Source organism: Panthera leo, chromosome B4 (genome assembly GCF_018350215.1).
Source record: "Panthera leo isolate Ple1 chromosome B4, P.leo_Ple1_pat1.1, whole genome shotgun sequence".
NCBI lineage: Eukaryota > Metazoa > Chordata > Mammalia > Carnivora > Felidae > Panthera > Panthera leo.
Genome location: NC_056685.1, coordinates 100469852 through 100495938, shown reverse-complemented (window position 1 = coordinate 100495938; position 26087 = coordinate 100469852). Strand labels below are relative to the sequence as shown.

The 26087-nt window shown below is 38.0% G+C and overlaps 1 protein-coding gene across 1 annotated transcript in view; it reads right to left on the bottom strand.

Annotated features, from left to right (window-relative positions):
• The window catches only part of NAV3 (neuron navigator 3), a 599823-nt gene extending 574830 nt beyond the window's left edge, over positions 1-24993 (bottom strand). Inside the window, exon 1 of the mRNA XM_042947238.1 lies at positions 24636-24993. Coding sequence (XP_042803172.1) covers positions 24636-24707 — 72 coding nt within the window. The 5' untranslated portion in view covers positions 24708-24993. The remainder of the gene's footprint in view (positions 1-24635) is intronic.
• Between the last annotated feature and the right edge of the window lie 1094 nt (positions 24994-26087).

Here is a 26087-nt window from a genome sequence, read left to right as displayed (position 1 = left end):
TCAGTACCACACTGCATTCAACAGTATCTAACATCACAGATGTATTATATTTTGTAAGTATTATATTTTAAGTTTATTTATTTTATCCGTGCTATCAGCGCAGAGCCCAATGCAGGGCTTGATCCCACAGAACAATGAGATCATGACTGAACCAAAATCAAGAGTCAGATGCTTAACCCACTGAGCCACCCAGTTGCCCCACAAAGATTATATTTTAATGATAAATTATTCTTTCCTCCACAATTGGGTTTTCCTTACTGGCATTTATTAAAGAAACACTCCCATTTAAGAAAATGAATAGCTAATTACAAATCATATGAAGTAAAACAATTATCCTACTATATATTGCCTGGTTTCCATTTTGAACTCTAGTCAGGAAGTCCTGGAAAACATGTCCTCTAACCTTCAGTCCATGTGTACAAAGTGTTCCTTCTCCTCCTCATTTTCTTCTCCTTATTTCTCTTCTCCTCATTTCTTTTACTGCTTTACTTGCCTGTTGTCGTCTATGTGTTTTATGCCTGGTGCAGCCTGATCTGGCACTTTAGTGCCCTAAAACCCAATAGTGAACTTACTCCGGTTGGGGAACATTCCTTCCAAGTAAATATCCAGGCTGTTCTGCCAGATGTTCAACTAACAAAATCAATTACTCTACAGTATTTCTGTCCAGTCTTGCCGCCGGCAGACCATTATTGTACACAAGGATTTTTGACAAGTCAGTGGAAACTGGTTAAAATAATTGGGCACGTTTATTTAAGCACTGGAAGAAAGGCTAAGCTATATTTTTTTCTTTCTTCTTAGCACAGATAGATGATTAGAGAAGATGATTATAAAATTCTGTGTGGCTGTTCTCTTTTCCATGACAATATTTTCAATAGTGTATACCAGCTACTCCCTCCCACCCCCTCTTCCCCCGTGAGCAATAGAAATGATTAAATAAAATGTCTGCAATTGTAAATGTGTGAGACAATACCCATAATTCCTCTTCTCAAAAACAAAATTTACTAGCATCTTTTTATAGTTGTTCCAACAGCAAGGGGACTTACTAAGATTTTCCTTTTATGAATTTGTTAGTCATTGGCATTAAGGACATCTGCTGAAAATGAGAAGAGATAAAAATTATGTAAAATTTGTTAAAAAATTAGTAACTAAACATGCAACAGACGCTGTGCCAGTATATATGTAAGTTTTGTGTCCTCAAGCTTACAAAGGTAGAAGAATCATGTGTCGTTACAGAGAAGGTAAAATATTGAGAAAAGAGCATTAAGACATTAGACAATTTAAACAAGCTATAAACGCCTAATTTCTATTCCTCCTGCCCCAAATACTCCCTCCCCGCAAAAAAAAAAAAATCACACATACAAAAATACCTTTTGGCTTTTTGGGAGAGAGAAAGAGAGGGGAAAAGAGAGATGGGGAAGAGATTAGGAAAGAGGGAAGGGAAGGCAAGGGGAAGGGGGAGAGAGACAGATTCAGAAAGAGAAGTTAATGTGTTAGAATAAAATATAATCAGCTTTCTACTGTTTAAAACCTAAGGGATAAAAATATACACACATGCATACTCCACAGAGTAATGAGTGTTAATAGCATTGGTGTAACACTGGCATTCCTTTTCAACAGATCCATTACTTTTAAAACTATAATCATTTCTAGACACCCAAGGGCGATTTGGGTTTCTCTTTCCTCTCAGAGGCCCAGTCTTGTCTGAAAGCTGGCTTCCATCCTCTTTGCAGGCTGGAAAAAAGCAGGGCTGTTTGCATGGCACTGCACCAAGCCCTTTAACTCAGAGACTCAGGCCATTTAGAAGCTCAGTTTTTACCACCTCCATCTGCTACCCAGGAAGAATTAGATCCCAATTGTGTAGGCCACTGAGAAAGGGTATTTGTAGAATTCCTCTGGCATTTCCCGAGCCCTCTGGGCTTTCCATTCAAATGTCAGCATTTTCTTTTCATTCAATAGGCTTTGCTACACAACACATAACACTGTATAAAATAGTCTGATAAAAGGAGAACAAATTCACAATACCCAGTATATGGGCAACCTGGCTAATCAACTGCCAGAGGAAATCACTCAGCCAAAATATTTAGAGGAATTTAGAAAAGTGTAGCAATTTAGCATTTGTAAATAAGCACAACATATGTCCTAGCACCAATCAAGATATCAGACCAAAGACTAGAACAACTGTTAGGCTCCAGGGCAAAATCTGATTATCTTCATTAAGGAAGGTCAGAAAATAAATCAGCCCTTAAGGCTATATTACAAAAGACATTGGGTGGGCATGGTGAGAAAGGGAAAGGATAGGGAGATACTTCAATTAAAATTTTAGAGTAACACAAAAGGAATCTGTTGATTCAGCTATAATAATATTTACATGAGATCAAAGAGTGACCACTCTCTCACTCCAAACCTTGTTCAAAATTCTCCAGATATAACATCTATCTACAAAAACAGAACATTCTGAAAACGATCTATTACCTCTCTGGGGCTGCTTTAGAGCAGACACATTATGCAGCAAGTCCTAGGCAGCATTAGAAAGTCTTTCTCTGGGTGACCTTCAGTCAGAGTGTGGACAGTGCCCCATCTGCCCCCAGCCAGCCTCCAGTCCCATGTTGACTTTCACTAAGCTTCCTAATGACAGGCAGCAGCTGGCCTTCAGTTTTCTGATCAGAAAACCTGGGAGGAAAGCCCAATGAGCTAGGCAGGATCCAAAGCTGGTTTTAGAGCCAGACACCATGCAAAGCACCTGCAGAGCCTGCCCAACAAGAGGCCCAGAATGTCTACTTTCTAACAACAACACAGCAATCTACCACTGAATCTTATTTCAGAAGACATGCTTCCACAGAATGAAAAATGTATATCATAATTCACAAAACATCTCAGAAATTTGTAACATTCCTTTTATGTTACTAAAAATTGGGGAGACTTTCTTATTAGTATTAATATCAAGTATGATGGTGTATTTATATGCATATGAATACATTTCAATACATACAAACACACACATACATATAGAAATAGACATATAACACACACACATAAATCCAAGCTCATATATATATTTTTTTAAATATATTTTTTATTTTATATTTAAATAATATATTTTTATATAGGATTTCCTCCTGGTGCACTCAGTTTTAGATATGCAAACCTAGAATAATTTGCTATATGTTTAAATGGTTTTGAAATCAACTGACACATTTGGATATGACTAATCAAATTGTTATGTATAAGGCTTCCTGATCACTCAATTTATCTACACTGGATGCTTCGAAAAGCTAGTAATTCTCTAAGCATCAGCTTCTTCCATCCGTGTAGATTTTAATACTATTGACTATATATTTTATACATCTTCCTGGAATATCTTCAACTTCGGAGTTGGCACAAAATAATTAAAGAAGGAACATCACAAGTATTTCCCATGCTGTAAAGTTTCCCACAGGAAATAATCCTAAAAACCTACAGAGGAAATCTGGTGGATAAGACTTATCCCATTGTCCACAAGAGTTAATAAAATAGACAAATATCTTCCAAAGTGCTTGAGATGGATGAAAGTAACAGATTTCTAAATTAATAACCACTTTCCTTTTAAGAAATAAGGTTTCAAACAGAAAATAATTCACTGAGGGACTTTGTTAAGAAGACAGTGATTTAAATGAGCAGCGAGCATCATACAACGGGACTTACATGGCCTGTCACCCTTATTATCACAACCACCTAACGAGGTGGATATTACTAAGCCCCCCTCTTCCAGATGAATAAACTGAGGCTAAAGGAGCTGCGACCACATGGACAAGATGCAGTAATCTTGACACTCACATCCAGATCTGTAGGACTCTACAACAGGTTGTTAATCACTGCAAAATCTGTCTATTCACAAATTCCATCTAAGCTTCTATATATAAAACCTTGATGATCAATCTCCATAAATGAGCACACTGATGTGAATAATTAAAACCACAAGTGTGAGGTCTTAACTTCATTCCTCCTGCTGAGGAATCTATTGTTGGGTCTTCTCATCTTAATCATGGAGGTCCCAAGCAAAAGGAAGGCCAGGAGCTTACCCTATCACTGTCGAACCATCCATGGTCCTGTCCTCCAGTTTTGCAGGTCCTGCCATCAGTTGACCTAAAATGCCAGATGCAGATTTGGGTACACAACCTCTTCTGGTAATTCCAATAACTGCCCTATAGTTAATGTTTTCTTCTCCATAGAGCTTTAAGTTTGTTTTAATCTTGTATCACTCAGGAATTATAGTAGCCAATAAATCTAATCTTTACTAAATGCTTAGTCTTTTTCCAAGTTTATGTGAATTATCTTTCTGAATGTCCTCAGCAACCATTTGAGGAAAGGCTATTACTGTCCCTATTTTGTAGATGAGGACGAGGAAGCATGAAGAGATTAAGCCACCTGATCAGGTGGAAGCAGCTAGGAAAGAGCATAACCGGTGTTCACGCTCAGCCTGTCAGACTCCAAAGCCTGTGCCTTAACCTCTATTCTTTGTAAAACATACGTAGTAGATGACTAAATTCAGGGTCACTTTAAGATGTCCTCTATTGTGGTTCTTCATACAGTTTCTGTGTAAAAAAAATAAACTGGGTAAGGCTTCAGCAAAGGACTTTATATGTGTTCATGGTAAACTTCAAACTCATCAACTATGTCAAAACTCTATTCTCCAAAGTCCACTGACCTCTTTGTCAGGGACAGGGTTTTGTGGCTCTTCTCAGTGACCTGTGGACAATTATCCTCTTCCATAATTATGGGACTTCAGCAGCAGCAATCCCTCAACACCCTACACACTATTCAACTAAGAGTCACAAGAGTCCAAAAAATAGGAACAAAATTAAGTTCTCACCATGAGAACACTGGCACATGACTTCAAGAAGAGTATAATTTTCATTTTCGTTTGAACTACGACCCCCATATAAGTTAATACTTTTATATCTTAAGGGAGCAGAGTTTTGTAACATACGATATTTCTCTGATTATAAATTTACCTATCATTTTCGGATATTCCCAACTGGACAACTACAGAGTGTATGTATGCGTATGTGTCTGTGCAGTATGTATGATATCTGTAAAATGTACTTTCTGGACAATACAGTAAACACCCCCATACCACACACACTCAAATATTCTGTTGATCCAAGCATGGAGAAATATTATTTGCAAATTTTAAGAGAGTATACTTTTGCAGATTTCTTTTTTCTATGAGGATATTCAATGTATTTGTTGGAACTCCTAATGTCACTTTTGTCATCTATACAATAAAGATAATAAAAGTGATTTAAAAAGAGCATCCACATTTTCCTTATTGAAGATGATGCTTGCTGACTAGTAGTCTCTAAGCAGACTATGTTCTGGAAAGGGGAACTAACATTACAAACCCATTTTTACAGATGAAGAAAGGTGAATCTCACTACGGTTAAGTCGCTGAACTAAATTCACAGATCTGCTAAATGAGAGAGCCAGGATTTGAACTATTATCTGCCTCTTGTCGAGGCTGATGTTTTTCCTACTATTTCATGCCACTCAGACCTTTCTACAGGGGAAAAATTATAAAAAGTTTCTTCCTAAAGCAATCTTTCTTTCAGTTTTTAGATATTTTATCTCCAGCCTCGTGGTAACCTGGGCTACTTGATTTTGATGGGGCTTGATGCTCCTACACCACCTTGAGACACTCAGATTCCTGGATGCTGGGCTGTTTACCTTAAAGCGCTGGAGTATCCCCCACATGGACAGTGTCTTTAGCTTGCTCCTACCAATCACCTCTAAGCTTTACTTTGTCGAACGCAATTCTAACTTGTAGCCCAATTCCCATCTCTTCTGCTTAGTGTCCAGAGAGCCAACTACACTCCATTCCAAAAGGGATTTAAAATTTGGAATTTGTTATAGTTGGCTCTCCGGACATTGAGAAGATGAGGAGAGATTTAAAATTTGGAGGGGCGCACCTGGGTGGCTTAGTTGGTTAAGCGTCCGACTTCGGCTCACTCATGATCTCACGATTTATCACTTCCAGTCCAGCGTCGGGCTCTGTGCTGACAGCTCAGAGCCTGGAGCCGGCTTTGGATTCTACGCCTCCCTCTCTCTCTCTCTGTCCCTCCCCTGCTTGCTCACGCTTGCTCACTCGCTCTCTCTCTCTCTCTCTCTCTCTCTCTCAAAAATAAATAAACATTAGGGGCACCTGGGTGGCTCAGTCGGTTAAGCGTCCAACTTCGGCTCAGGTCGTGATCTCGTGGTCCGTGAGTTCGAGCCCCACGTCGGGCTCTGTGCTGACAGCTCAGAACCTGGAGCCTGCTTCTGATTCTGTGTCTCCCTCTCTCTCTGACCCTCCCCCCATTCATGCTCTGTCTCTCTCTGTCTCAAAAGTAAATAAACGTTAAAAAAAATTAAAAAATAAATAAATAAACATTAATTTTTTTTAATTTATAAAATTTGGAAAAAAAATTTTAAGTATCAAAGTTACTTAATTTTGTTTTTCTCATCAAACAGAAAACAATGCTGTGTTAAATCATAATTTTTATTTTATTGATAATACCTATTTTGGAACAGCACTTCCTGAAACACAAATTTAACTAATGATGACCTTTGCTGACTAGGTAATATTTTACTTGGTCCGGTTTTAGTAAAATTTCTGTCCAAGAGGAGCTTAGGAAACATATGGCTCTGTTGATCTTATCTTTTGGCAAGAACACAATAAAATATATATGGCCGATTGAACTACAATATAAATGGACACAATCGTGATGTTAAATCATTTGCTAAAATGATAAAGACTACTATGCATGTATTTTTGCAAGTACTTTAAGATTCTTTTTGACCTCAGTACTTTTGCCTGGATGCTAATTTGTTGCCTGACAACCTTATCATGTCCTAAGATTTGAAACCATATTCAATTCCCCCCCGGGGTCATGGAAAGCATTTTTGGAAAGTCTTCATGTTGGTTCAGTACTGAAAGTTTACTGTCAAATAATTTATTATGGATACTAACTTGTGATAATTCACATTTTTTCTGTATGTAGAATACAAAACTGATTATCCCACTCATTGCTCAATGTATATTGCTTCTTAAGGTAAGGTGCTTTGAAGCAATCCATCTAAGCAAAAATAAACAAGATAAACAGTTCAAAGATAAACTTGGTAATTGGTCTGACTTTTAAGATATTTGCAAACACTTTAGTCTACTAAATTTATGGCAAGCAAAAAGGTTATTGACCCCTTTATCATTGTTCCTTTATCGTGGAACAACAGTGGCTTCCCATTCCAATTTTATGCACTAAAAAGAAGAAAAAATGCCTCCATTACTGCTCTTGTTCCTCTGACAAGAAGTCTAACTCTTGGATTCCCCTAACTTCTTATTCTATGTTACATTCTAACCAGGACAATATTTCAGTAGAAATATTCAACAGAACTTTCTGTAATTATGTAAATATACTTTGTAGTAGGGTAGCCACTAGTCACAAGCAATGACTGAGCACTTGAAATATGGCTAGTGCAACTGAAGAACTGAATTCTTTATTTAATTTTTATTAATTTAAATTGTAATAGTTACAATGGTTAGTGGATACTGCACCAGCAAGCACAGACAGAGCATTCAAATAATTTTTAAGCTCTAGTTTCTATTTTGTAGTAGCTGCTCTAACTTACTTTCTCTTAGAATAATCCTAAATTTATATCAGGTGCTCTCTAAGACTTTTAGAAAAAACTAAACACTTCAGTTAATCAACATTCTATTAGAATTAAGTTCCTCTCCACAAAAGCCTATTTTTAATTATGTTTGTAAACAAGAGTATGAAAAGCCCATTATCTCTGAAAAAAAAAAACAAAAAAAAAAAACTGTGCACTAATGGACTCCCAGTCTTTTTGAATACTGGAAAGAAACTAACCATATAAAACAAGCATAAAAAGGGATAATTATATTTTCTTATCCAGGAAAGTGCTCTCCTAACTGCCGAAAATAAAATCCTTCTTCAAGGAGAGATATTAATACTTTTGGCCAGATGATATTATAAGAATTTACAGAATAGACTTCATGTACAAGGAGCTGGTGGCCAATATAAATTATAATATTACAGGAAGTTTTGAGAATGGACATGCTTAATACTACAGAGGTAAGTAAATCAACAAACCTATTAACTTGTGTACTTTATATAGTAGCATGGCTAATTAAAGAGTATTTTAATTTAGTTTTTCATATTTGTGTTTTCTCTCCCTTAGCAAGTGAACTGCTGGAAATTACCTTGGAGTCATTGAAATCGACTCCATCTAGGGTCCAAGGAAGTTCTACTAGAACCTAACTACCCAGCTAAAGAGTGCATAATCAAGCAAATTGTGTTTGTTGGTAGGAAAGGAAAATGGTAGCTGATGTCTACCGGTAACTGCCTAGAGAGGAAAGACCCTAGAAACAGATCTGATGCAGGGTCCCGGTGTTGGCTGACACCTGGGAGGTGAGTTTGAATGTGACCTGAAAAGGAGGAACGTCGAATACTACAGCTACAGTAGCAAAAGCACAGTCCAGCTTAGCCCTAGGAAGCAGGATCATATTCTGTCAAAAAACATCCTGAACCACCAAGAGGCAGGCATTACCAGTTAGGCAATGAAGAAACACCTGTCAGCACCATCTGGCAGTAAAACACAAAGCCATAGACTGATGAGACTGGGGTTTATCTCTACTTGGGTGGGTAAGGAGGAGTGCCCCTACCCTCCTCCACTTTCAACTGTGCCATCAGAATTCTCGAATACTACTCAGAAGTTGATAACTAGTGTCTGTGATAATATGATAGATAAGGGCATTTATAATCATTTCAAAACTTAAATAAAATTTGACTATCCTTTTGCCCTATGTTTGTGAGTAAAAACAATCAAACCTTAAATATTAACTAATGTTAGCCTTAATTTTTGATACTGCTTGGAGATTGTCCAAATATCACATAAGTACCTGTATTACCAGTTTTCAGCAATTTTAAATCCTAAAGATGCCATCTCTTTTGCTTACAAAATATCGTGGATTAACTCATAAACAAATAGCTAGATGATTTGGAATGAAAGTTGTTCAACTTTTAAACCTATCATTTCTTTCATCTTCAAGAGCTAGAAGGCTTCAGAGAGTTAGTAGAAAATAAAGGAACTGCACAGAGAGTCATGCTTTGACAATTCCACTCTTCCTTCAGAGAAATAAAGATACAAGGGTGTTTAGGCAAATAATACTCAGAAGCATTTACTCTAACCCAAAAGCCCTTGTCATGAGTTAAAGTTTTCCTATTTTCTCATTTAACAATATACTAGCCTGAGAGCAATACAGGGATTTATATCTTTCTTCTTTAGCTTTTTATCAAAAATTGCACCCCAATTTGGTAAGTACTCATATAGATTTTTCTTCTTTGTTCCACAGCAACAGTTCTTGAGTTTGTATCACATGCAAGGTTTCCCACACAATGTTGACCAAGACAGACAGCGTCCCTAACCTAATAGAGGCAGATTATAAACAAGCAAGCCATTAAGTGGGTAAGAAGGAAATATTGAAAGGATTACTAGAAAGAAAATCAACAGAACACAGTGATGGAGTGGATGGGAAAGCACTTTCTGGAGGAAATTACATTAATACCCTATGCCTGAATGATGAGAAGTCATTCATGCAAAAAATAGAGCAATGAGTACTTTAGGCAGAAAGAGCTGTCAATGCCAAGGCCTGAGAGTGAGAAAACCCTTGACTGTTCAAAGAACTTAATGACAGATCACCAACACACCTTGGACAGAATGAGGGAGAGAAAAGGTGGCAAAGGATGACTTTGGGGGAAAAATGGAAATATTATGCAGCGCCCTATGGGCCACGTTAAGGAGTTCAGACTGTACTCAAAATGCACCAGAAGGTCACTGGAGGGTTATTAGGAAGGTAAGTGATTAATCTAGATGTGTTAAAAAGAAAATCATGGCTATACCCATGGATATTCTTAGTATCGTATATTTAGCTGGAACACGAATTTAGCACCTGATAAGGATATGAAAGACATTTCTAAAATGGTAAGTATTACAGAAACATAAAGGCACATTTTTATTTAACGTTATTTTGTACTTTTCCCCCCAAAGCAATGTGGAAATCACTGCATCGGTTCATGATTCTATGAAAATATTTTACAAAGCAAAGCAGATTAAGACATTATGTTGTTTTTCAAGTTTAACCCTAAATCCTTTCCCAGTGTTAATTAGAGAATAACAAGCACATACAAGGTGTTGTTTATCTGTTATGTGCAAGCATTACAATTTGCCAAGACCAGCAACTGTTAAAAGATACAAGCCCTTCTTACCGAGACAGCATGAAGTAAAACTACTACATTGCACCTAACAATATTGTTTAATCAAGCAGCCAGTAAGAGTTTCAGAGGAAACACCTAATTTTAATAAAAACTATAAAGTATAAAGTTAACTATCAGCAGCAAAAAGTGGAAAGTATTCAGGTGAATTCATGTGGTTTCAGTCACATTCTTGCCTCAGAACTAAACGTGCCCATTTGGATTAATACCTTAGAGCCATTAGCATGTGTGAAAACAACAACATTAGGAAAATGTCATAACTGTAGCTGTTGAAAGATATTTATCAAAGTAGAAAGTCAGAAGGGCCATTTGTATAAAACACTATCCTCATCTTCATTTTGCATCAGATAAATCAAACACACTATAAATTAGATCCAAAGATGGGTAGACAAACTTTTTTTTTTAATATTCTCTCAAAAATGATGTAGATATGGCTTACAATGGCTAGCAGGCGTATGTCTGGGACAGACCCCACTTCCCATTCATTTCCACCCTGGTAAGCAGATTCTGAATGTGAATGTGGTCCAACAGAACATCCTGCCTCACTACAGGAGAGCTCGGTGGCTTACATACCTGCGTGTACTCACATGTGTCATTGGCACAGCCAGGGGACCAGGTAGCCAAGCTTTGTGGGTTAGCTGGTGGCTGATGGGCTGGCAAAACTGAGAAGCTGAGAGGGAGTGTGGCCCCACCTGTGTAGACTGGCAATAATTTTTCTCCATGTAGTCTATCAAATTTAAATATGACCTGTGTCCCTTACAACATATTTTCCTAACAATTAAATGAAGCTTCCTAATGTGACTTAATGAAATCAGTCACCTTTAATAAGATAGATGGAGAACCTTGAGTGCAACTTCCCAAACGTGACAAGTCTAACGTGACTAAACCAGGTTAACTGCAGTTCCCAAATCTGGACCCTCATTTTTCACATCTTTTCAAAGTCATTTGGGAGTAGCTCTCGAAAAACATCTGCTTAAAGAAAGTGTATCATACTCACACCCACCTAGAATAAAATTTAACATGAAAACAAAAAGTCTTCATAGATTTATATTTTTCAAACAGATTTTTAACAACCTATTAATAAGTTACATGTTTTTGAGGCACCTGGGTGGCTCAGTCAGTTAAGCGTCCGACTTCAGCTCAGGGTATGATCTCACAGTTCATGAGTTCAAATCCCACATTAGGCTCTCTGCTGTCAGCACAGAGCCTGATTCTGATCCTCTGCCCCCCCACCCCCAGCCTCTCCCCGGCTTGTGCTGGCTTTCTCTCTCTCTCTCAAAAATAAGCATTTCAAAAATCTTTAAAAAATAAAATAAAAATAAATCACTGAGCAAAATAAAAAGATGCAACCGGTGAGTTCTCTCATCTGAGACAAGTTCATTGCTAAAATGAACATAAAATTACTGGACCTACAATTCCACTGAGTTGCGAGGGTGGACAGAAACACAAGTAAAAGTTCTTTGCAAACTACAGATTGCTTGCTATTCAGATATTAGTTAGGAGCCTAACCCACTTTTTTATGCAAAGAGGAGGTGATAGATACAAATGGATACATCCATTCATTAGTAATGCAGTTAACCAAGTAAATTGTATTACTGTTGCCTACCACAGAGAACTAGTAGGCACTCCATAAATACACAAATAAACACTGAAGATTGCAAAATATCTCTTAAATCTGTGGTTGATTCTTTGATAATTTCCACCATCAAACAAAATATTATGCTACAATGCAATATATAGTAAAACAAAGAGCAACGTTACTAACCTGAATCCACTAACCTCCATCTCTGTCTCTGAAACAATGACTTCTCAAAACCTGATGAGTTATCAAAACCTGGAAGATAGCAAGCAATATGTAGAACCTTCTACGTACACTGTAGAAGTATATCCATTGGGCACTAAGGAACCACTTTACCATTATGCAAAAATGCTCATAAGAAATTCCTTCCAAACAAGCAATGTAACATTGAACATTTTTAATGGATTTTTAACAAGTACATGCTCTGCTGTAATATGTGTCAAGAAACATTTATAAAGAATAATTTATTCCAGGGGCTCCTGCGTGGCTCAGTCAGTTAAGGATCCGACTTCGGCTCAGGTCATGATCTCACAGTTCATAGGTTCCAGCCCTGCATCGGACTCTGTGCTGACAGCTCAGAGCCTGGAGCCTGCTTTGTATTCTGTGTCTTCTCTCTCTCTCTCTCTCTGCCCCTCCCCTGTTCGTGCTCTCTCTCAAAAATAAACATTAAAAAAAAGAATTAAAAAAAGCATTTATTCCATGAAATATGAAAAATTGGTCATAAAGAATGATTCTAAAAACGAGAAAAAGGTATTTATTTTTACTGTATTAATGCTTGGAATGGACATCTCCAGATTCAAATTAAAGCACAATAACTGTGCGTGTCTATGAAACATACAAGTGATTGAATATACTGAACTTAGTTTTAAGTCAAGGAAAATCAATACATATGGGGATGGATCCTCTAAATGAGTTTTAAGTCAGTTGTTGAAAATTGTGAGTGCATTTCCTATATATATCATGTAAGAAACACTGCTTAGGACCCAGGCCAATTGGAAAAACTACCTAGTGCAGCTGAAAGACTAATAAAATAGCAGTCCTTAGTCTCCCTCTAAAAACCTCTAAGCTCCCTTGATCCCCAAGTTACACAGAGGAGGAGAATCAAGCTCAAGGAAGTAAAGCACAGAAACTATACATATGCTACTAGAATGTTAATACCTTGATGGCAAACATCACTTATTAATATATTTGCCCATGTTGTCTTATATGTATCTTCAAACATACAGAAAAGTTTAAACAATTTTACAGTAAACACCTTTATACATACCACTAGTTGGTATGTATGGTTAACATTTTACCATGTTTGCTTCATCACATATCTTCATTATATACAGTTTTATGGGGCGCCTGGGTGGCTCAGTCGGTTAAGCGGCCAACTTCAGCTCAGGTCATGATCTCTCAGTCAGTGAGTTCAAGCCCCGCGTCGGGCTCTGTGCTGACAGCTCAGAGCCTGGAGCCTGTTTCAGATTCTGTGTCTCCCTCTCTCTGACCCTCCCCCGTTCATGCTCTGTCTCTCTCTGTCTCAAAAATAAATAAACGTTAAAAAAAATTTATATACATTTTTACACTCTCAATCTCACATTGGTAATGAAAGAAATAAAGTCTGCATCAACTGAGAATTTTCCTCATGTTCAATGTTCTTTATATCCTCTTGAAAACAGAAACAAAACTCATCCTAAATATTTAGGATTTAGAAAATACTTTTTTATTTAAAATGTACCATGAGCTAAGGATAACTCTGTATTTATCAATACGTCATGGCCAGAAAATATTTTGGTTTATCAAACTTGTCATCCTAAGAAAATTAAAGCCTTTGAACTCACAGACGTCTTTTCTGACTGGCTCTAGGGTTGAACTCTAGTCACACGTAGTTAACCTGATATCCATACTTTCAGATGAAATTCCCTCGGTACCAACTATCCTCAGACTCTCTCCAAAAAACAGGCAAACTAAGCCTTGGACTCACATGAACTACTAACACCAAGTTTAATAGAAGTCAAGAAACAATGCTCAGACCTACCACCCATCTTAAGCTCTAGTGCATAATCCAGGATTGGTTGGTTCCACTTCGGTGTTTTAGGGAGCAGGGAGGGAGAGTTTGTTCCCACTCCCTAATAAAGAAGCCCTTCACATTTTGGGAAGCCTAATGTTATGAGTGCTTAAATTGTTAAACACAGATGGTAGAGAGAAGTCTAAAATGAGTTGCTGTGATTACAACTAACCAGGAAGTCATTCAGGACCGGCATTTCCGGACCTCATAGGAAGTCAAGTGATGAGAAGGGAGGAACACTTGTGCCCATTAACTCACATTCTAGCCTATGCACACAGGAAAATAAACCATGCCCAACTCTTTAGTTCACCCCAAAAGCTACCAATTATTGAGTGTTTTGTAGGTACAAGGCATTGCTCCAAATGCTTTATATATAATTGTTTTAAATATTCTCATTTTATAAAATAACACAAATGAGAAAACTAGGAGAGGACAGAGTTGAGTAATTTCAGTAAGTGCCAGAAATAAAATTCAAGCATCTTATTCTAGATCCTTTGCTTTTCACTGTTTATTACACTACTTTTTACTAGATCCTCCCAAAGACGTTGCTAGCCTGATGGGTGAGGTCATGAGTGAAATATTGGGCCAAGTTTTATTATTGGGCAGTGTTTCTTTCTACTAAAGGTAAGATCATGGGCATCATCACTTCTTTTTTTTCCACTGTATTGCTCATCTGTGATAAACTCCCCCCACACGGTCCTCCTCTTTGGGTAGGTTCTCTGTCCATCTTCATCCACACAACTAACATAGTTAGTATTTTCAGGTCAGTTCACTGGAGCAGTGATCCAAGTTTTGAGGGTAGTAGGAAACCCACATTTGGCTTCTGGAACTGAAGCACCATAGCATCTAAGAGAAGATCTACTTTTAGGAGAGTTTGGGAGCATTTACATGCATGCTCTTTTCATAAAGCTAGTTCTTTGTTCCCACTTAGACATTGTTTTGTGTATATTTAGTTTCCCCAGCAAGGAACCCTAAAGGAAAAGAGGAGTGAATAGGAAGATTTCATATAAAAACCCATGCCAAACAATAGATTCAGTAAATGTCTCATAATTGTGTTTTGGTTTTTAGTGAATAGGTTGAAGAAGGCAAGAGATGGGGAAAGGAGCTCACAGCTCCTTCAACAACTTCTTAGGACAATTTGTGCTGTAGAGGCTGTTGACAATGGGGTGGCAGTGGGAGGTGGCAGCAGCTGTCCTGTGAGTGGGTCATCTCTTAATTGAGTGTTTATAAGTCAGGGCCAGCCATATTGTACAAGTGAGGGCCAGCACACCACCATTATCTGGGTGTGCACTTAGGATATCCAAAAATAAAATAGGAATAAATAAACGAGATAGAAGAATTCCTGAAAAATTTAAATTCCAAATAACTGTGTTAACTTAGAGTCCAACACTAGCTGATGGAAACAAATACACCGTATTGGTCCAGAACCTCAGATACAGAATGTCTTAGTTTAGGCTTCTGCCAGAGTAGAACCTGAAAGAATGATTCAAGTGCAAGTAGTTAACTTAGCTGATGATGCCAGGAAATACTGGGAGAGAAGTCGGGAAGGGAGATAGGAATCAGAACACAGAAAATAAAGGGCATCTTACTCCAAGAGTGGGTAACTAAAGCTTAATCAAATAATCCAGTGAAGAAATGGGCAGAAAACATGAATAGACACTTCTCTAAAGAAGACATCCAGATGGCCAACAGGCACATGAAAAGATGCTCAATGCTGCTCCTCATCAGGAAAATACAAATCAAAACCACACTCAGATATCACCTCACGCCAGTCAGAGTGGCCAAAATGAACAAATCAGGAGACTATAGATGCTGGAGAGGATGTGGAGAAACGGGAACCCTCTTGCACTGTTGGTGGGAATGTAAACTCGTGCAGCCACTCTGGAAAACAGTGTGGAGGTTCCTCAAAAAATTAAAAATAGACCTACCCTATGACCCAGCAGAACTGCTAGGAATTTACCCAAGGGATACAGGAGTACTGATGCACAGGGGCACTTGTACCCGAATGTTTATAGCAGCACCTTCAACAATAGCCAAATTATGGAAAGAGCCTAAATGTCCATCAACTGATGAATGGATAAAGAAACTGTGGTTTATATACACAAAGGAGTACTACGTGGCAATGAGAAAGAATGAAATCCGGTCCTTTGTAGCAACGTGGATGGAACTGGAGAGTGTTATGCTAAGTGAAATAAGCCATACAGAGAAAGACAGATACCATATGTTTTCACCCTTATGTGGATCCTGAGAAACTTAACAGGAACCCATGGGGGAGGGGAAGGAAAAAAAAGAGAGAGGTTAGAGTGGGAGAGAGCCAAAGCATAAGAGACTCTTAAAAACTGAGAACAAACTGAGGGCTGATGGGGGGTGGGAGGGAGGGGAGGGTGGTGATGGGTATTGAAGAGGGCATCTTTTGGGATGAGCACTGGGTGTTGTATGGAAACCAACTTGACAATAAATTTCATATATTAAAAAAAAAGAAAGAAAAATGAAATACCAAAAAAAAAAAAAAAAGAAAAGAAAAAAGAAATCTTGCCATTTGCAACTACGTGGATGGAACTAGAGGGTATTATGCTAAGCGAAATTAGTCAGAGAAAGACAAATATCATGTGACTTCACTCATATGAGGACTTTAAGATACAAAACAGATGAACATAAGGGAAGCAAAAAGAACACAAAACCAGGGAGGGGGACAAAACAGAAGAGACTCATAAATCTGGAGAACAAACAGAGGGTTATGGGAGGGCAGAGGGGATGGGCTAAATAGGTAAGAGGTACTAAGGAATTTACTCTTGAAATTATTGTTTCACTATATGCTCACTAACTTGGATGTAAATTAAAAATAAATAAATACAATATATTTAAAAAAAAAAAAGCTTAGTCCCACTGAGAAGCTCTCAGGCATGATCTCTAGGGCAGTGCTTCTCCAATACTGCTGTGCATTAATAAACCACCTGGATATCTTGTTCAAATGCACATTCTGATTCAGTAGTTCTGGTGTGGGGCCTGAGACTCCGCATTTCTTATACATTTCTGATTAGAATACTGTTACTGTTCCTCAGAACATACTTCGAAGACTTGATGATTTTCTGCTTATTTCTCATAAAAATTGCCCAACTTTGCATATAAAACTGACAGAATTTCTTATGTCCGGTGCTTTTAGAACATATCATTAAATCTGCTTTGCTTCATGTAACTCTTATCCCAGGCATTTGTGTATTCACTGAATATCATGTCTGGGAGACATCTGGTCAGTCCCCATGTAGGAAAAAAACAAAAAATGCTGCCACCCTGTCCTCGTGTTATTAAATCAGATGGCTCTGCTCACCAGCAAGGAGCCTGCTGTACAAGACACAAACGAGACAAGTCATTGCACTCCCCGTATCATCCCACTCCCAGCTCATGGCATCCCACTCTGACTCTTCTCTGCTTACACATGTTCTTGCTTCCCACTCCATTCTGGTGCCAACGTGTACTCTGATTTCATGATTAATCTCAAATCTTTGACTCGTGGAAATGAGCAAGTCCCCCCCCCCCGCCCCCGATTTTGATGTTCAGCACTTTTTAATGGTATTTTTATGTGCATTTATAGGTTTGTTGTCCATGTGGCTACCCCAGGGTAAGCTTTGTAGAATTCTCAGTCTACCCTTTTATAATTACCTGGAACCTCGAAGGAGGCAAGTGGACACAGGTGAACTATTGGTTTAGATTGACTGTGCTATGAGGTGCTTGGGGGGCTCAGTCTGTTAAGAGTCAGACTTCAACTCAGGACATGATCTCACACTTCATGAGTTCGAGCTCCGCGTCGGGCTCTGTGCTGACAGCTCAGAGCCTGGGGCCTGCTTCAGATTCTGTGCCTCCCCCTCTCTCTGTCCCTCCCCCACTCACGCTCTGTCTCTGTCTCTCAAAAATGAACAAATGTGGGGTGCCTGAGTGGCTCAGTCGGTTAAGCGTCTGACTTCAGCTCAGGTCATGATCTCGCGGTCCGTGAGTTCGAGCCCCACATCAGGCTCTGTGCTGACAGCACAGAGCCTGGAACCTGTTTCATATTCTGTGTCTCCCTCTCTCTGACCCTCCCCTGTTCATGCTCTGTCTCTCCCTGTCTCAAAAATAAATTTAAAAAACGTTAAAAAAATTTTTTTAAATAAATAAATAAACGTTAAAAAAAATTAAAAAAATGAACATTAAAAACTTTAAAAAAATAAAATTAAATTAAAAAATAAAATGACTGTGCTATGTTCAAAAGTATTTATTCATATGGTCAAATGGAGGAAAGTCTCAATCCTTTTAGGAACATAATCTTAAAGAGAAACTGACAATGATATGATTGGCCATTCAAAACAGGTCACACAATATTATAATATCTGCTTTAAAAAGTTGTATGTGTATGTATACACACACTAGATATAAACACATAAAAATATAATAATATATGTATTGAAAGGTAAGAGCAAGTCAGTCTATTGATATATTCCAAGTTTTTTGTATTGCATGTGGTCACATTTTTCCAATATATTTTAGATGAAAAAATTAGTTTCAGTCATTCCTTTATGGAATGATAAAAGCCAGAATTCACATGTTAATACCAAAACAGAAAAAAGTATTTAAGAATAAACAGGAATTAAAACTTACTAAACTTTATATCTTAGTAATCATTATTATCATTGAGAACATAATTAAGGACAAGTAATAACCAAACAACAACATGTAATTTTGCCTTCAAAATGCTCAAAATGTGTATCACACCACTCAAGTATCATCCATCCATCTTGGGCCTGTTGTATCTGTTTATTCTTATGAATGCAGTCATTCATTATGCATTATGCATTATGTAATGCAGTCATTACACCTGTTGACATCTAAAATTCACCAATCAGGAAACAGAACATGGTCTAGTTTAGAACCAAGGAGCAGAACCATTAAGCATGGTATACAATATTCACTTTTATCTATTACCAATTCTTCCTGTTAGCACAAATACTGTTTACACTGAAAACGTATGTGGTCAGGACCAAAAAGGCAAGTGGCCATATAAACTTTCAGGAGAGGTCTATTTGAGGACCACCTATGATATGATAGAAGGAGCTTTAAAAGAAGTTTTATCCAAGTACACATCTGAGAGAGAAGTTTCTAGAATCACTGCTCAGCAGAAAAAGAGCCCACCTTATCTAATTCATTCTTAGAGAACTCCAGGTAAAGTGGCTAGGAGACAGCTGTTTGCAGCAGCTTTTTTAAGACCCACAACAGGGGGGCGCCTGGGTGGCTCAGTCGGTTAAGCGTCCGACTTCAGCTCAGGTCATGATCTCTCAGTCTGTGGGTTCGAGCCCCGCATCGGGCTCTGTGCTGACAGCTCAGAGCCTGGAGCCTGCTTCCGATTCTGTGTTTCCCTCTCTCTCTGCCCCTCCCCTGCTCATGCTCTGTCTCTCTCTGTCGCAAAAAAAAAAAAAAAAAAAAAAAAAAAAAAAAAGACACACAACAGGGGCAGAAATTAGGGGCAGTATCACAGAATGCCACAATTCCAGTACCAGTTTCTTTGTGAACGTGGCCTTCATATTTGTGTCTCCACATGGATTCCAGATTTATATAAGATCATTGCCGAATACCTGCTCAATGAATTTCAAAAATTAAAAATTTGGCTAATCAGCAACCAGATGACTCATCAATTTTGTTGAAACCCACAGATAATCGATTCATATTAGCAAGTCATGCTTCACATTGGATGATTAATAAATGATGTGACTTTGTTTCAGAAACCTCGTGCTCGCTTACGGACCTTTTAACGTATCTCAGACATACTAACAAAAAAGAAGTCAGGCAGATTTGTGAAAATAAAGCACCATGTAATGAGTCCATCCTTCAAGAAGATCAAAGAATGAATGAAAAGCCTAGATCTATTCTAAGCCTTCTCTAGTGACTTATCTTCATATTTTCTCTTAAGAACACAGGTTTTTAATCAGCTTCCAACATCAACAATTTCAAGTAGTTCTCAACACCTGTGAGGATAATCACAATCAGCACACTAAAAGAAAAATAGTAAATGAAAAATTAGGCTAGATTTAAACTGATAAATTATTTTTGCTCTATAAAGCACTGGTAATCATTGTGAGCAAGGTTTTCAGTAAAATTATTGGAGTAGCCTAACGTAGTTGTCTACTACGTTATGAACCTGGACCACACTCTTCTGTTTGATGTCAACTGAAAAACAAAACTAGTCTATGGGGAGAGACACTGATGAAGCCCTCAATGGCACTTGCAGATGATGCTTTTTCTAACCCCTATCTAAACTTGATTTTAGGTCCACAACATCACTGGAGTTGCCCTTCAAATAGCAAGCTTTGTCCATATCAGCATCCCCTTTTCTATTAATTAATACAATCATTTCTCTCATTTTACATGACTTTCCACATCTCAGACTCCCATTCACTACACTCAGATTGTGTTACTTTTGAAATAATTGCCATCTCTTAAGAAGACATGATGTGTTAGAATTTATCTCGAGCTTTTTGCAAGGCAGTGTGAAAATAATGCTGACTAATATGTAAAAGATATGATTTTAGGCAGTAAAATAATAGGACATCAATCTTAGACATTTCCATAAATGTAAATATCTCTGCATATATTCAGTAATACTCTTCATCCCTTTCTGCTTCAGAGAACAGAAAAACAAAGTTATTCCAACAGGTCACTAAATATTTATTGCATTTCATTGCCATAATTTCAAAATGTGTGTCCCTGTTACCCTTTTCAGCACAACCTAGCAAACTGTTGACTATGACAAATGTTTGTTTTAATACACAAACTATTCATGGACCAATAAAGCAGTGTCCCAGGGCTGTCTGAACTGCAAACTGCTGCAGTTGAGTGACAGTCAAACCTACTGAGCTCTGCTTTTCAGTTCAAGTTCACAATTAATTAAATAGAAGCGACGTTTGTACCTATTGGGCTTTCACTGTTCCACGGGCTTCTGCAGAAAGAATCCCACAAAGCAATAAAATTAGTGGAAAGCAATATCCCGAACTCACTGGCACAAGGAGCAAACATGGGTCAAAAGGTCAAGTTTTCAAAAATAAAACACCTCATTATGGGCATTCAGGAGCTTTGAGATGCCAGGATCATTTTCCCATCTGGGACATTCCAGAAAGAGAATGCCAAGTGCAGGATAATGGGCCAACGCTAACTGACCACTCTACTGATAAAAATCACAGGAATCAAAAAGAGAATTGAATTCCACCTACCCCTACACTAATCCAGGTTGAGTTGAGATTCTTAGAAGTATTCTCAGCTCCTATAAGATCCACATCTCTGGTTTATCCATAATGAAGAGTTCTTCAGATAGGACTTGTAGATATGATACCTTTTAACTTTATCTATGTCTTCCAGATTTAGTCAGGTGATGGGGCATTATTTTAAAGAAGCCTAAGGAGTCACACACATTTTGAAAGCTTTAATTTTGAATAATGGTATATATTTTATTTTATTTTATTTATATTTTTGTATATTGTATATACATATATATCGTATATATACTTTTGAGGAACTTGTCATTAATTTTACAGGACCAAATTTCTTAAGGAGAGACGGAAAAGGTAAAACCACCTTTTATCTTTATAGAAAGACACTTTCTTCATGAACTGGAAAGGACCAAGCATGCTCCTGGTATAGTAAGCACTCCATAAATTACCTCTTCCCTGACATTCCCTACTCACCAGAGTCGCACACATACAAACTCATGTGCCCAGTATCCTAACGGTTTCTATTTGGAAGTAGAGCACACGAAGTACAAATTCAAACATTTTAAATCAAGAACAAAAGCCAGTGGGGTGCCTGGGTAGCTCAGTGGGTTAAGTGTCTGACTCTTGATTTCGGCTCAGTTCAGGATCTCACAGTTCATGAGATCGAGTCCCACATTGGGTTCTGCACTCACAGCATGGAGCCTGCTTGGGATTCTCTCTCCCCCTTTCTGTCCTCCCCCAAAATAAATAAAGAAAAAAAAGAACAAAAATCTAACGAGTTATTTGTAGACTGAACAAAAAAATCAGCGGGGCAGTATTCAAAATAAGAGCCTATATTGAAGTCAGTTCCACGTGTCTTGCTTTAAATATCTACCGCAGGCCACAAACACTGTGAGAAGAACACATTTTTTCAGTAGTATCAAAAAGATGCTTCACCTCTGGATTAAGTCACGAGTTGGAATAAATGTATTTTATTTCACTGTTGTGAAACACTGTGCCTGTTAAATTAATTCATCACAAAGGACTACAAACACTCGAAGTAATTGCATGAATGATTTTATAATCTCTGTTGGCAATTGTGTGGTGGCAGGGCTGTGCCCAGAGTTTAGTCTGCGAAGATTTATGATGTTACGTTTCATTTTTCTCCTCAATGCAAACTCAAAAACCTGTCATTGAGACTAGGGGTTCCTGCTGACACTTCAATCTGAATCTTAAGTCCTTATCAATTAATCGATCAACATCTGAATTTCTAGCTGACTCAATGTGAATGCTCACACAAATCGGACACCCAGGAAATCATTAGTATCCCATTTTCTGTCTTGATAATGCTCACTGAAAATGTTCATGCCTCCTCCCATCTCCCTACCGACTAGAAGGCTACAGTTGAATGGGGATCCTCTTGTCCCACACTACCACACTGGTCTTTTTAATTTTCCCACAGAGCCATGGCTCTCCATAGTTTGCCTAAACTCTATTACTATTATTTATGAGCTGAACAGTCCTTTGTGAACTGGCCTGGGAAACTAAGCCTCATTAGAGACCATTGTTTAAAGTTTCATACAAGGAATTTTCAGAATTACTTGAAGAATTCATTCCATTCTTCAGTTTGCAATCCCTTCTGTGTTTGCAGAAAGAATCTCTTATTCAGGAAAGAAAATGATAGCACCTGCAGGGGTGCTTTTCTTTCCCGCCAGAAAAGCAGGACTTCCTCCAAAAGTCAGATTTCTGTATTATTAACCACTTACCTATTACTTGCTTCCCTCTTAACCAATCTAATACAGTAAGCAAATTACCCATCATAGTTAAGGACATTAAAAAAAAATGTAGATAGAGGGGCGCCTGGGTGGCTCAGTCAGCTGAGCGTCCGACTTCGGCTCAGGTCATGATCTCACAGTTCCTGAATTTGAGCCCCGCGTTGGGCTCTGTGCCCATAGCTCAGAGCACCTGGAGCCTGCGTATGCTGTGCCTCCCTCTTTCTCTGCCCCTCTCCCGCTTGCACTCTCTGCAAACATTGAAAAAAATTTTTAAATAAATAAAAATTATAGATAGAGAAAAATGATAAAACAGCCCCTCCGTAGTTAAGAAATTTCAGAGCGTGGTTTAGATAGAAATTAATCTTGCCATCTATTTGGAATAACACCCTTAGTATCAGCGGAAGAAAAAAATGCTGACCACTTGAAACACCAACAACATTCTTGGTAACACACTTATTTGTGCAGAAATTTATATCCACATTGAAGTCGAAATTGACTCTAGGCATCTTGGATTTTATGCTACTTAATATTTCCAAGACTTACTTATACTGCAGGTAAACCCAATGAATAAACCAGTTGGGCATAAATAATCCATCCATTTCTGCCCAGATTGATGCACAGCAATCACTGTAGCCCCTCTTCTAGTGGCACTAGTCAAAACGTCACAACAAATTAACAAGCTATTGTCTACATGGCCTCTTCGAAACTTCCTACCTCCAAAACTGCAAAAGAGCTAGTTGTCTCCTGGGAGTACAAAAGGACTAGTCAACAAATTTCTAAGACAGATGTAAACACAAACTTTAATCATGCCCTTAGATCCAGTTGTAACTAAAAATATCCTTTCTATTATCTCATTATTCCTTGATTTCGTGACTTAGCCACTGGGTCCCCACACACCTCTCCTATACTAATGGAATCAATGAAAGCACCACAAAAGACAATATATTTTATTAAGACTTGGATTTCTCTCCTGGTACCATCTTTGACCCTTCTAGTAAGTACTCTCTGGATGATTCTCACTATAGCACAGCGGTTTAGCAGGTAAGAATTTCTAAGAAGGTAGAAAAATGAGGTTTAAGTGCAAACCTCTGCATTGAATTCCCAGCTTCTCACTCAGAACCTCTCTAACCCCATTTAAAAATAAATATTAGCACAGCACTATTTTGATATTTTCCATTAGTTCCTTTGACATCACACATGAAGAGTCAAACCAAAGCTCACAGCTTCCTCATGACTCTCTTTCCAGGCCAGCTGTAAAAATGAGAAGGCTTAAGTTGATGTGCCCCAAGGACATGAAATCGGAGAATTTCAAATGCCAACTACACCTTCTATTGGCAGCAAGGCAGGTGTTCTCTTTTAGGAGTGCTCTAACTTGCTCCATTACTCTAGCAATGCCCCATGACTCATACCTAATCCTGGATCTCAGAAAACTGTTCCACGAGGTCAGGCCAGCAGGTCACTAGAACACAGTCAAGAGTGAGAGAACACCACAGAATCCTTTGCCAACCTATTGGATGGATGAATTCAGAAGATTTCAGAAACAAAACCACCAACTGGTAATGAGATCCAGGCCCAAAGCTATACATGGCTATATGGAGGGATTTATTTCCATGAAATAGTATATTTTATCTCTTAAACCACATTCATTTGCAATTCAGAAAATTCTCGCTAAGCATAAACAAAAAGGACGAAGCAAAAAGAAATGTATTGCATTACCTTCTTCTGATCTTCTAGCTTGTGACTCACTGGATTCTTCCCATGTCTGCTCATCTCTGAAGAGACATCCATCACAGTGGGTTCTTGCTTTTCAAAATGGAATCTCTTCAAATAGGCAGCAACCTAATCCAAGATGCAATCACCAGGAAAACACCGGCATGCCACATTTCCCATCACACACTGTCTCCGAACTTCCTCAACTCCAAGGAGTGATTAAAAAGTCCATTTATTGAATGGAAAAGATGAATTTTGCAATGTACTCCCAGGACTTTCCAAATCAGCATATCGTTTTTAAATGTTGATGTCTCAAAAAGCAAAATATTCATCCAGGAATTTTAACTCCAACTGCTATCTTTTTCTTTCTTCACAGTTTTCCATTTTAATAAATAATTACACAGTTCCCCTTAACCTGTGATTAAAAAAAAAAAAGTACACAGTTAATTCTCACCCCCGTCATTTAAAGTATAATTAATGAAAAATTACCTAAAATGTGCAATTTAGAAAAACAATGTAGGCATGGATTATATTTCACATAAAAGCAATAGCTGGTGAAAGGCATTATTCTTTACCCCTCTGGCCTTTAAAATACCAATTCCAACCTGACTCAAAGCAGAATATTAAAACTAGGGATTCACAGCACATCAAAGCTAAAAGTCAATAGGGAATACATATACACTCATCAAACATGCGTATATGCTCCATGGATCCACTCATTAATTTCAGTATTCACAGAACTAAAGAATTTAAACCGAGCCCAATATACTTAGACATGATGTTAGACTGACAGTTCTCATAAATAACTTAAATTTCAAAATGAATTTATAAAGTTGTTATTATTACTCTATTTTAAGATGAGGAGACTGAGATGGTAAGCAAATTTTTTAAGTCTAGTAAGTAGCAACAGGACTAGAATTAGAATTCAGATAACTTTGAACCCAAACCCATTCTTTTTTTAATTTTTTAAGTTTTTTATTTTAGAGAGCAAGAGAGAGCATGTGAGTGGGGGCAGAGGAAGACAGAGAGAGAGAGAGAGAGAGAGAGAGAGAGAGAGAGAGAGAGGCAGAGACAGAGACAGAGACAGAGACAGAATCTTAAGCAGGCTCCACACTCAGCAGGGAGTTCAACTTGGAGCTCAATCCCACGACCCTGGGATCATGACCTGGGCTGAAATCAAGAGTCAGACACTCAACCGACTGAACCAGCCAAATGTCCCACAAAACCCATTCTTTGTCCTAGACATAGATGTCTCAATTCATATTATATATTTTGTCCACAAGCATACCATAAATTAGTTTTTCAGGTGCCTTGCTGAATTATGAATGCACAATTTTCTCCTTTAAAAAGTCATATAAGCCAGTGGTTTCCAAACCCTGCTAGAAAATGAAATAATCTGGAAATAATCTTAATTACACAGATTTATTGGGTCCACCCAACACGACTAATGTAGAAGCT